General features: G+C 39.3%; 1 protein-coding gene and 1 non-coding gene across 2 annotated transcripts; one reads left to right on the top strand and one right to left on the bottom strand.

The window, feature by feature from the left end:
• Positions 1–3,581: 3,581 nt before the first annotated feature.
• LOC141601429 (uncharacterized) lies at positions 3,582–8,172 on the bottom strand. The gene is made up of 7 exons (XM_074421713.1): positions 7,900–8,172; positions 7,002–7,836; positions 6,657–6,847; positions 5,902–6,497; positions 4,667–5,686; positions 4,474–4,546; positions 3,582–4,376 (listed from the first exon to the last, which is right to left on the bottom strand). Exons 1-7 carry the CDS (start codon positions 8,170–8,172, stop codon positions 3,582–3,584), a joined length of 3,783 nt encoding a protein of 1,260 aa, XP_074277814.1.
• Positions 8,173–10,190: 2,018 nt separating this feature from the next.
• LOC141603342 (small nucleolar RNA R71) lies at positions 10,191–10,297 on the top strand. The gene has a single exon (XR_012525224.1). It is a non-coding gene; the product is annotated as a small nucleolar RNA R71 (small nucleolar RNA).
• Positions 10,298–13,324: the final 3,027 nt, after the last annotated feature.

Genomic DNA, 13,324 nt, shown 5'->3' with positions numbered 1-13,324 from the left:
GGAATAAAAACAAGTGAATGCAAACTACACTATACTATATGATGCATGAATTTTTGTTTGGTTGGAGAGAATAATTTAAATTAACTCCCAATGCTTGTGCTTGAACTTCCCCAAACCAAATGAGACACTATTGCTAATGTCTAAAATGGGAAAGGTCATGCACAAGAATGCTATGCATGAAATTAAATTTGTCATTTTTTATTTTTCATGGTGGGAACAATAAAAGACACCTGAATGAGACAGACGTGGGAGTCCTTTGAGTGTTGCTAGGACTCAAACAATTGATCAAGATAGAATTATTTGAAAACAAGAGAAATGAACAAAGCTAAAGGAGGTGTAGGAAACTCACAATGGATTGTGGCATCCTCCAAAAAGCTTGCTAATTCCTCAATTGTCGCTCATAGCGACATCACTTCCATCGCCATCATCATCATCTACTTCCATGGACTCGGAGGCTTCACCATAATCACTTAAACTTTGAACCTCTTCTTCCTCTTCTTCATCACTCTCAACAACAATCTCCTTCCCCTTGGTAACCTTACCACCCATGCTAGCATCTCTAGGAGCATTAGAAAAGAACACTTCCCTATCCGCTCAACTAGGCAAAGGACATGATGGGTCAAGAAGTCCTTGCCTAGCTAGGTGTAGGAGGGGCAGATATTGAGCTCTATAGGCATTGACTCGGTCTTCATAGGCTTGCTTATGCATGTGTTGCATTAATTGAGTCAAGTAATCGTTACCTACCTCAACATCTTCGGGTCGGAATTCGTGGTAGGTAAACGGGTAGGGTGGAGTCACAATAGAGGAGGAGGAGGGCTTGACAATGGTTTCCCTATGTTGTTGCATTATCAACTCGGCTTCATCGGAAAGTGGAAGATGATAGTTTGGGCTTCAGACATTGAGTCGGCAAATCTTGTTTGGCAGAATCAAGGACTTGCCATCTTTGGTGAGCCACTCAAATTTGTTGTCAAGGTTGTCATTCTTGACCCAATGGAATTTGTTAATCATAGTGGCTAGATTAATAAGGTGGCCTCCCCTAACCGGCTTGTAAGTCTCATCTTTGTTCAAATTCCGGTTGAAGTGCTTGGCCAACCATGTTACCAATCCCCCATTTACTATAAAGGCCGCTCCTTCCTTACCATGGTCTGTCATAAGCCACCTTTCGAGTAAGAGTTGAAGTACATTGTATTTCTGGGTGAACTTATTGTCAACATTCATGGTTGACTCGAGGTAGATGAAATCGAGTTCGGTGAAATGATTTGTGCCCTTCCTTGCAATTAGAGTATTTTCCACAACCTTATGCCATACCCTTATACCCGGATGGTGTATATAAAGGGCACGACACTCATGGAAGGATTCAAACTTTCTTCCGGTGATCGCTTTCCATAAAGGGGCGGGGTTATATTTTGAAGACTTCTTCTCATAAGTCGAGTCGTTCCCAAGACCGAACACCTTGCCAAACTCATCAAAAGACATCTTTCTATCCACATTTTCAAGGCGGAATTAAATATTCTTTCGAGTCTCAACCTTAGTGATTTTCAATGAACTTATAAATTCCATGGTGAGGGAGGGGTAAGTCAATTCTTGCATATCAAATAATGTAAGCAACCCCATAGACTCGAAGAAGTTCTTAGTCCTCTCAAGAACACCCAATTTGGTTAAAGCATCTTGGCAAATAAACTTGGTGGGCAAAATTGTTTTCTTAGCAAGAGATATAAAAGCTTTCCTATGTGAATCGGATGTGAAAGTTACCTCCGGATATTCTTGTAGTTGCTCAATAACCGGAATAGGAGTAGTAGCTTCCACCATAGGAGTAGGAGTTTCTTGAATTTCCACTCTTGCTTGTTGTACCGCCAAAGCTTTGGAAGCTTGAAGAGCTTGTTGCCTCTTTGAAATATTTGATTTTGGGGGTGCCTTGTTTACACCTTTTGTCCTTGCCATTGTTCTTCTCCTTGTTAAGAATGTATTAACAACCAATGATTTGCTTAAATTCTTCTAGTATCCCCAAGCTTCAATGAATCCCAAATCGATTTAGGATTTTCGAAATTTTCCTATAACCCTAGAAAATCGATTCAATTTTTGATGTTTGAATGGCTTTTTGCTGATAAAGGAGTAATTTGATTGTGTTTTGAGGAAGTTTGGGTTTGATTTGGGTGAATTTGGTTGTGGAAATTGAGTTTTATAGATGAAGGAATTGAGGGTTTTGAGGGTTTTAAATGTGTGTTTGTGTTTGAATAGAATGAAATGAATTGGGGAAGAAGGTTTAAAATCCCGTGTTATAGCATCTTAGCAGCAGGAGACGAGCGGATTAGGCACGAGAACCTCAGATTATAGGTCAGTCAGCAATGAAATCCTAAACCCGTGTTGAGACGAGCGTCTTCTGGAGGAGACGAGCGTCTTTCATTGGAGGTGAGCAGATTTTTCTAGAGACGCTCAGATTCATAGTCAGAGTGAAATCCCAATTTTTGAAGTAGCCAGGACGTGCAGATTTTCAATGAGACGAGCGTCTTCTTGACAGAGATGAGCGTCTTCTCCATGGGACGCTCAGCTCCATAGTCAGTACCAAATTTCCTTTTCAGCTTTGTCAAGACGAGCGTCTTACTGTCAGGACGCTCAGATGGCTTCCAAGACGAGCGGGTTCTCATGGGGACACTCGGATTACTCCTGTACCTCACGGGTTCAGTTCCACCCGTGGGGATCTTTATATCCCAAGTCATTTCTTCTTCATTCCTTTGGTCTTCATTGTGGGTGCACTACGAAGGCTCGGATAGCCTAGGCAATTGCTATCCCCACACTAGTCTAAACACTACACATCAAGAAACATTAAAGTTCCTCCCTCACTTCCTCTCATAATGATAATATTGATCAAAACATAAGAATGTAAATCCAAAATTGACAAAGAATGCAATACAAGATGTAAAATGCAAGTTAGGAGGTTAGAATATTTATAAATGGTGGTTTAGGGAGGACTCCACCAATCTCTCATTCATGGATGAGATGTCAAGGGGGGCATAGCCAAGGTGTTGTTGATGTTGCTCAACACCTTGTAGAAGTACTCGAAGGCTTGTTCATTGTTATTATAAAGATCTTCAATCGACCTTTGCACATTGTTATCTTCATCGTGGTGACTTGAGTTAAAATGATCACCAAAGCCTTGTACTTGGGTCATAGCATTACCAATATAAGGATTGACTAACCCTTCAAATTCATCATCTCATAGACCACAAACTTCATCCACTTGCTCCCCAATATTGTTATTATGAGTTGATGAGAACAACTCTTTTTCCTTGTTTTTTTTTTGGTAAAAGGTAAGATATATATAAAAAGTAAAAGCGAGACCATACACGGTTTTATGGGTCATCATATTGGACAACCCATACAACCCAAGAAAGGATAACAACCATTATACCAACTACAGACATCAAAAACAAATTTAGGCCTACTTCCACCTACCAACATCAAATCTAAAACAAAAAACAAATAGGCAACAGACCGCAGGTTTCCTTGAGATCCAACCATGGAGATCAATACATGTATCCTTCATATTTCTGTGTTTGTCACTTTTAAATTCCAGTGATTTGTCACACAAAGTTACGATCCTTTCCTTTTACTGGCAAAGAAACAATACTCGAGACCCGTTTCTTCATCTCCTCCGTAATTAATTGGGCCAATTTCGAGGGATGCAGCAAAATTAACTCCGTTCTACTCTGATTCCTTTGTTTCCATAGGTGATAGAGGCAAGCATTGATGACAGCATGAACTACCCCCCTCTGAAGCTTGGATCCCTTGAACCCCAGGTGCCATGTGAGCAGATCCTGGTAAGGTAAGACAATTCCAAGACAATCGCCCACCCGTGAGAGAACCTCTCTACTGTAAGAGCATTGGAAAAAGAGATGGTCCACAGTTTCTATGCTTATCTTGTATATACAGCAGGTATCGTCATCGCTAATATCCAACCTGTATAATTTTTCCATAGTATTCATGTTTTTATGATGGTACACCCATGAAATGAAGCTATGTTTGGGAATGTTCCATTTGTTCCATACCATATCATGCAAGTTAACTTTCACACCCTTGTCTCTGAGAAAGTCGTATCCTTTCGCAATGGTATACTCCTTCCCCTGTTGCTCAGACCATATTTGCTGCTGGTATGCGGTAGTGAAAAGTTTCTTGACTCGACAAATTCTCCTCCAATACCAACTGGAATTAGTGGGAGGATCATAGGTCTGCCATTCCTTCCCTTTAATATATATGTCACTAACCCACCTGACCCACAAGTGATCAGGTTGAGTAGCAACCCACCATACCAGTTTCCCCCAAGCTGCCTTGTTCCACTGGACCTCATTTTTTAACCCCAAACCCCCTTCATCTCGCGGCTACAAGGTTTTTCCCATGACACAAGAGGAGACCTAATGAAGTCTGCCCCCCATCCCATAAAAAATTCCTGCAGATGGCCTCAATCCTGGTAATTACCCCACTTGGTAATATGAACATTGTAGCCCAATAAGTGTGAAGAGTTTTGAGTACTGCCTTGACCAAAACCAATCTACAAGTATAGGATAATTTCCTTGCTCACAGGCTCCTTATTCTTTCAACCACATTATCAATAAGCGCTTTGCAGTCCTGTGCACTCGGTCTAGTAGTTTTGACGGGAATACCTAGGTACCTGAAAGGTATGGTGCCCTCCACCATCCCTGAGATATGAAAAATATCACTTTTGAGACCCTCAGGGACTCCATTAAAATAGGCATTGGACTTCCCTTTACTCATATTAAGACCAGTAGTCTTAGAGAAGGTAGAGAAATTTCTAAGTAAGGTCATCATAGAATGAGCATACCCTTTACTAAACAATAAAAGATCATCCGCAAACATTAAATGTGTCTGCTGCAGAGGCTTACATAGAGGATAAAATTTAAAATCTGGGCTGGCAGTTGAATAGAGTAAAAGTCTTGACAAATACTCCATGCATATAGTGAAAAGTAGAGGACATAGAGGATCGCCTTGTCGTAAACCCCTTTGCCCTTTAAAGAAGCCAAACATGTTCCCATTTAGAGTGAGAGAATAACTAGTTGTAGTTACACATTGCATAATCCACTTTCTAAATTGCCTGGGAAAATTCATAGTTGTTAACATTTGATCCAAAAAACTCCATTCCATCGTATCATAGGCCTTTTGGAGGTCCATCTTGAATAGACACATGGGAGAGATAGCTTTCCTTTCATAGACTCTAATAATATCTTGGCAGATCAAAATATTATCCATGATGCTCCTTCCCTGAATGAACCCCCCTTGATTTTGGGATATCAAGTCAGGTAAAACAGTAGCTAACCTATTGCATAAAACCTTGGAGATACATTTGTATATAACGTTACAACAAAAAATAGGTCTGTATTGTAAGCCAGTCTCAGGTCGTTCTACTTTAGGAATTAAAGTAACAAGGGTAGTATTGACCTGTTTAAGGAGAGATCCTGAAGTGAAAAAATCCAGAACTGCACTTGATACCTCCTTCCTAACTATATCCCAAGAGTCTTTGTAAAATTTACTAGAGTAGCCATCTGGACTAGGGGCTTTATCATTTGGAATGTTAAAGATAATGACCTTAATTTCCTCACGTGTGACAGGAGTTAAAAGCCTTTGTATATGTGAATCTATACACACAGTCCCCTTCTGAACAATGGAGTCTTCGCTGTTATTGTGGGAGTACTGGATCTAAGCAATGCCTTATAATATTCTAGGAATGCTTGCTGAATCCCAACCTCCTCAGTGTGCATCAGCCCTTTATGATCCTTTATCTGATGAATAAAATTCTTATTCCTTCTAGCTTTGATTAGACCATAAAAATAAGAAGAATTTGTATCCCCTGCAGTGAGCTAGTGTGCTTTAGCGTTTTGCTTTAAATACTTCATTTTTTCTTTTTGTAACTGTAAAGAGGCCTGATGAGCTGCATATTCCTGTTCCATGAGTGACTGATCACTTGGTTGGTGAATAAGTTGTTGATGAACATGAAGTAATTTAGTTTCAGCTAATAGTGCCTGATTCTCAACATCAGAATAACAAGACCTGTTAATTTTTTTTAGTTCAGGCTTAAGTGCTTTCAGTTTCTGAATCACCCCAAACATTTTAGTACCCACAATGCTTTGATTCCAGACCCTAACCACACATTCAGCAAAATCAGGGGCTGAGCTCCACATATTAAAATATTTGAAGGGCCTATTTTTGTGCTGTCCTCTATCTGCTTTACCAATCACACAAGGGGCATGGTCAAATACTCCTTCAGGTAGAAAGTTGGCATATAAATCAGGGAACTGATCAACCCACCCTTGATTAACACAAGCCCTGTCTAACCTGCTGTATACTCTCGTCTGTGGAGGTTGTTTATTATTCCACGTATAGAAAGAACCTGAAGTAAGCATGTTCATAAGCTCACAATCCTCCAAACACTGCTGAAAAGGCTCAGACTCAGCCAAACTATAACTACCACCCCATCTCTCCTCTGCCTGTAGAACACAATTAAAATCTCCCCCAATGAGCGAAGGACCCCAACATTATGCCCTGATTCTTTTGAGGTTCTCCCACAGAGATTATCTCTCACTAATCCCATTGAAAGCATATACTACAGTATAACAAAATTGTTGCTGGGTATTAGTATCAGTCACCTGAAGATGGTTATACTGAGCATTATATTCCAAGAAGAGAACATTGTAAAATTGAGGCTTCCATACCACCCAAATTCGTCCTCCACTATGATAAGCTGTATTGGTTGAGACACTCCAGTCATTGAACACATTCACCAATGCCTTAGTCACATTATGAGATTTTATTTTTGTTTCTAACAAACCAAAAAGACCTACATTATTGGAACATAGGAAATTATGTACAGTACGTTGCTTTTTCACCAAGTTCATCCCCCTCACATTTCAAAGTCCAATTTTTAACATGGATTAAGAGTAGGGGAAACATTCTAGATACACTAATGCCTTGTTAAGGGAAGCTAGGTCCACAAAATGTCTCTATGTATGTTGGTGCTCCTGGCCTAAAAGTGCTAGACCTGTGGTGTCCCTTCCATGTGGCATTGACAGGGAACAATGTCCCATTTCTATTCTGGCTAGGCCTGGTCTCAGGTTTTTTAATATTTGCTATGTCATTTTGTTGATAACTTGATTGTGCCAAATGTGCAGGGAGCTGGATTGGAGGATTGGGAGCTGACTTCTTGATAGGTCTCCACTCCTTCCTGACTACTTTAACAAGTTCCCCTCTCTTATCCTTCCTGCAATTGTCCTTCTCATGAGCCAATTGTTTGCACTTAGTACATAGAGTAGGTTTCCATTCATATTCAACATCTATTTGAATGAGTTGTTTCTTTTCATCCAAGAATTTTATTGTTTTAGGGAACTTCTGATCAATTTGCAACTCCACCATAACACAGGCAAAACCTAGTCTTGTTTTCTGATCTGTGGCATTATTACTTTTGACATAAGTGCCAACCAAATTAGCTAATTTCACTATACTCTTACCCCAAAATTTAAGAGGCAGTTTGTTCAATCGAATCCAAGCAGGAACACATTTGACCTCCTCTTTTGTTAATTCGATATCTGGCACCCAAGACTTGAAAATCATGGGTTTGTTATGAAATAAAAAATGTCCACTATTGAAAACTGCCTGCTTCATTTCGTTTGTTTGAAATCTGGCTATGAATAGCCCATTGGGCAAGAATGAAATCTTATCAATTGCGTATTTGTGCCATATTCTTTTCTGGAATCCTTCCAAGATCTGCCAAGGAGGATTAGCACCCACTATGAATCCATACACAGCCAGTTTCCAGTACTCAACTTCATCCTGCACATCATCTTTAGAGAGTTCAAGCAAATCCTCAGGTTCTTCCTCAAGAATTTACATCACTTTTCTACCATGACGTTGGTACCAGAGTCCTTCTTCTGCATCCTTATCAGATTCAGAATCCTCCTCCATGTCCTCCACCATTCCATCCTCAATGTTCATAGTAGGAATGCCATTGATGTCATTTATGCTACACTGCTTTTGACCCACATCAATCTCAACATCAGGCCCAGCCAACAAGACTTGCTTTGCTGCTCTAATAGAGGTTGATGTAGTAGATTGTTTTGATGTACTATGATGTTTAATACTTTTAGATTTAGGTGATTCCCTTGCCATGTTGACACAGAAATCAAGCAATTTGTTAATCCCTATAGAAGACGGCTTTTTTCACTTTCTCTCTCTAGGTTAAACATCTCTCAATGATTATATTCTTCTTTCTTGTTGTCATGGCCATTGAGGCCTTCTTCATTACTTGTCATGATTGATGGCGAGCTTTTCAAGCTCTCATTCTTGTTGAAACTTTCTGCCTCTCCGGATAAAGTACTTTGAGGATTATCCACTTTTTTCTTCCATATGGGTGGTGATACTTTACCCATAGCTTGTTCTTTGCATTGAGATGCCAACTTCTTCCTATCACTTTGTCGGCTATAATGATCAACCTTGAAATATGGCTCATGTAGTCGGGGAGCTCTCATTGTCTTATCAAGATTAAAAGTGATTGTCTCATCCCAAACTTCAAGTGTGAGCTCTCCATATTTCACATCAATTACTGCTCCCGCGGTGTGCAAGAAAGGTCTTCCTAATATGATAGGAATGCTGGAATCCTCCTCCATGTCTACAATGACAAAGTCTACCGGGATGAAGAATTTGCCAATTCTCACGGGCACATCCTCCCATACCCCTAAAGGTATCTTTGTTGATCGATCCGCCATTTAAAGCGTGATATTAGTGCACTTGAGCTCTCCCATTCCTAGCCTCTTGCCTACCGAGTATGGCATAACACTTACAATTGCTCCAAGGTCACATAAAGCCTTGTTGATTCTAGTGTCGCCAATGGTGCAAGGAATAAAGAAGCTTCCCAGATCTTTGAGCTTTGGAGGTGAACTTCCTTGAAGAATAGCACTACTCACTTTAGTGAATGCAATAGTCTCTAGCTTCCGGATGGATTTCTTCTTGGTAAGAATATCCTTCATGTACTTTGCATAGGCCGGAAATGATTGATCAATTCCGTGAATGGGATTGAGACTTCTAAGTTCTTCACAATTTCCATGAACTTTCCAAGTTATTCATCAAACTTAGGCTTGGCTGGACGACTTGGAAATGGAAGTCTAATCAAAATAGGCTCTTTTTCTTTAGCCTTCTCTTCATTCTTCTTCTTTGAAACTTCTTGAATGGTGGGTTCTTCTTCCTTAGAGTTCCCCACAACTCTTTTCTTGTTACTAGCATCCACAATGTCTTCATCAATTGGCTTCTTCGGCCCTTCATACCTTGTACCACTCCTCAAATGGATGACACTCACCGACTCATGTCTTGGGGGATTACTTTGAGGTGGTAATTGCCCCTTTTGTCTTTGAGAGCTAGAAGATGCTAATTGAGACATTTGAGTTTCCAACATCTTTGTGTGAGCTAGTATGTTGTTGATAGTGATGTCTTTTGCTTGGCTATCTTTTTACATTTGAGTGAAAAATTCTTGTTGGTTCTTTTTCATTTGGAAGACTACTCTTTGATCATCAAAGCTTTGGTCATTGGTTTGATTGTAAGAGGGTTGATTTTGATAACCTTGGCTTTGGTTGTAAAAGGGTCTTTGAGCTTGATTTCTCATTGGTGATGGGGTGTATGTTGGTTGAGGATTTTGAACATTTTGGCTTTTGTATGAAAGGTTTGGATGGAATTTGGTATTCTCATTGTAATAGTTGGAATAAGGGGTGCCACTTTTGTATGCTTGGAAAGCATTCACTTGTTTCCCTACATTCACTTTGGTCATGTCCCAAAGTTCCACAACTCTCACATACTCCACTTGGAATTGAGGATGATGCCACCATAGCATTTGTTTGGGTGATTTGGAGGCCTCTTCAAGTTTAGCCATGGCCTTCTCAAACTTCAAATTGATGGTGTCAATATGAGCGCTTAGTTGAGCACCCAATTGTGTAATGGAATCTACCTCATGCTTTCCTCCCCTAGTAGCCTTCCGAGGCCTACTATATTGCGAGTTATGGACTGCCATTTCCTCAATTTTGTTCCATGTTTGATTGTCATCAACTTCGGTATACATGCCATTGGATCCCATATTGAGAATGTTTCGGGAGTCTTCATATAAACCATTCCAAAATTGTTGCACAAGAAACTACTCGCTAAGTTCATGGTGTGGACAAGAACGACAAGTATCCTTGAATCTCTCCCATGCTTCATACAATGATTCATCATCCCTTTGTTTGAACCCGGTGATTTGGGCTCTCAACATGTTAGTCTTTTTCGGAGGATAGAATTTCTTGTAGAAAGCAAGTGCCAACTTCTTCCATGAATCAATACCAAGAGTAGCCTTGTCTAGGCTTTTTAATTAACCATTGTTTCGTGGTACCAATCAAAAAAGGGAAATAAGACCCATCGAATTTGGTCTTGAGTAACTCCGGTTTGAGAAATTGCATCACAATAGTTACAAAAAGTCTCCATATGAGAATGAGCGTCTTCACTAGGCATCCCCCCAAATTGACTTCTCTCAACTAGTTGTATAAATGCGGATTTGGCAATGAAATTACCGGTTAAATATTGTGGTGTAGGAGTACCATTTGGTAGGTTCTCCTCGGTTGGTATGGAATGTGAAGAGAATTTAGGCATTGTGGGTTAATTTTGTGGTGGGTTTTGTATTGGGTTGTCCACAATTTCTCCAATACCTCTTAAAGTACCTCTAGCAAGTCTTCTATTGTTAGGCAAGGTTCTTTCAATTTCAAGATCAATGGGTAACAAGTTACCTTGTGATCTCCTAGACATGCAAAATATCAAACAAGTGGAAAACAATTAGAACAACCTTGAGGAGATTGTCTTCCCCAAGGTAAAGAGACAAAACTAAAAACAATAAACAAAAATCAAATCAAGTTAACACCGTCCCCGGCAACGGCGCAATTTTTGGTGCGGTATAGAACTCGTCATCAAAAGTTACCTAACCAAAACAATATTTATAACTTCACAAACTACTCTTAGCAAAGAGGCAAGTAAAGGTCGGATCCAAGGGACGGGTATTGATGTAGGATGTTTAATTGCAAATGGTTGTGCCTTAGGGTGTCATAATTTGGGTTGAGATAGGAGATCAACTAAACTAATCAACAATATAAAAGTAAAGTAATGAAAACAAGCAAGATGATTAAAGTGAGATGTAAATAATTGATTAAAAGCACTAGGGTGTCATGGGTTCATAGGGGATTCATGGGAGTTGATCATACAAACATGTTCTCTACTAAATGGAAGCACTTATTGTTGTGATGGGATTGAGGTTGTGTATAAGCTTACAATCCCTAAGAAGGTTTGGGTCCCGGAGCCGAATCGATTAGATTGTACAACACCTACAAGTCGACTTAGTCCTTCCTATTCAGCTATATGCATAGTCTAATGAGACTCGAGTTGGTGTATAAGCTTACAAGTCTCATTGAAAAGATAAATGATGGGTAAAAAGTGCAAGGATTCATAGGCACGCATTTCATCAAACATAACATGTGCATAAGTTGAAATCACAACAAGCAAGCAAATTAATTATGAAAATATATTTGATTAAACATGAATCAATTCCCATGTTGGTTTTCCCTAATTCCCCATTAACCCTAGCTGAGGAAACTACTCACTCATTATCAAGTTTAACATGCTAACAAGAATGTCAATCATACTAGCAAAGCAAAACATGATGAATAAATGAAAATGATTAACAATAATTAAACAAGGTTAAGAGAGAATTATACCTATGAAGATGATTCCAAATAATAAAGTAAAGAATAATAGAAGTACTTGATGATTGATGGAAGGTTGTCAATCCTCCAAATAAACCCAAATAATCTTCTAATTACCCAAAATAAATGAAGAACAATAGAGAAATTAAGGAAAGATCAATATTGAAAATTGTATTAAGACTTTATTAAGCATGGATTACAACTTAATTAAGAGAGTATTAAGGAATCATAAGACTTGATTAGGAATTGATGCTAATCTAGGTAGTACAATGGGATATTTATACTAAAGATTAAGTACAAGGGTTAGGGTTACTAAGGGCGTAAATGACTATTAAGTCCTTAAGAAAAGTTGAGAAAATGCTCCTCTCGAAGGAAATGAGCATATCCGTCATGCTAGTCTTGCAACGATCCGTGCGTCTTGAGATGTGGCATGGGCTCTCTGACCTATGATCCGAGCGGATTGCCTGGAAGACGCTCGGATCCCTTAGCTGCTAGACGCTCGTCTTGGCCTAGAGACGCTCGGATGGTGGTGAAGGGAGACGCCCGGATCGTGCCTGATCCGCTCGGATTACTTGGCAGACAGCTTCTCTTCTTTTCTTCCTTCATAATCTGCGAGGATCATTTCGGATGCATGGATCATTTCATCATTGCCCATTTCACTTTATTATCTACATAGGCCTTCTAGTGATGTCTTCTCTTTGATGATTGGTCATTAGATGCAATCAATTTAGCTACATTTCGCCATGTAAATGCAAGGTTAGCACTCATTTCCTACCAAGGGGACAAAACCTCAAAGAATATGCAAAATGGCAAATTAAAGATAGTAAATGACCCAATTATGCACTATAAAGCATAGGAACGAGGTTAATTCGGGGACTAAATGTGCTCAAATATGAGTCACATTAGGTTCATAATTAAGGGAATCATGGTGAGATCATACAAACAAGTTTTATAGATGCAAGCAAGTTATTGTTGTAGTGGAATCGAGTTAGTTTATATCTTATAATTCCTAGGAAGATTTGGGTCTCGGAGCCGAGTCGGTCAAGACTTTCCAACACCTACAAGTCGACTTAATTTCTCCCTATTCAACAATATGCATGGTCGAATAAGCCTTAAGTTAGTTTATGTCTTACAAGTCTTGTTGAATGGATAAGAGATTCATGCTAGGTTGTCAATCAAGCATTTCATCAAGCATAACATGTGCATAAGGTGAAACTACAACAAGCAAGCAATCATATGAACTTATTGAGTAAATATCTACCCCATGATTAATTCCCCTAATCCCCCATTAACCCTAGTTAGGAGACTACTCACTCATGATCATGGAAAACATGCTAATAAGGGTGTCACTCATATTAACAAAGCTAAACATGATGGATAAGTAAAACAATAGACAATAATTAAGTAAAGGATAAAAGTACATATACCAACTTAGGATGATCCAAATAATAAGCAAAGAATAATAAAATAAAACATGATGAATGATGAAGAGTTGTGATCCCATCGTTTAGTACCAAAAATAAATACCTAAGTACTACTAACAGAAGTCAGCG

Source organism: Silene latifolia, chromosome 9 (assembly GCF_048544455.1).
Source record: "Silene latifolia isolate original U9 population chromosome 9, ASM4854445v1, whole genome shotgun sequence".
In the NCBI taxonomy this organism is placed as follows: Eukaryota; Viridiplantae; Streptophyta; class Magnoliopsida; order Caryophyllales; family Caryophyllaceae; genus Silene; species Silene latifolia.
The sequence above is the reverse complement of the archived record's forward strand: the minus strand, read 5'-3'. Positions and strand labels throughout refer to the sequence as shown.

What these genes read in the sequence shown, in the direction of transcription:
- LOC141601429 (XM_074421713.1), bottom strand. Translation starts at nt 8,172, where the DNA reads ATGGCAAGGGAATCACCTAAATCTAAAAGTATTAAACATCATAGTACA. An exon ending in ACCAACGTCATGGTAGAAAA is followed by an intron (nt 7,837 to 7,899) that starts GTGATGTAAATT and finishes GATGATGTGCAG; the next exon opens with GATGAAGTTGAGTACTGGAA. An exon ending in AACATACATAGAGACATTTT is followed by an intron (nt 6,848 to 7,001) that starts GTGGACCTAGCT and finishes CCAATAATGTAG; the next exon opens with GTCTTTTTGGTTTGTTAGAA.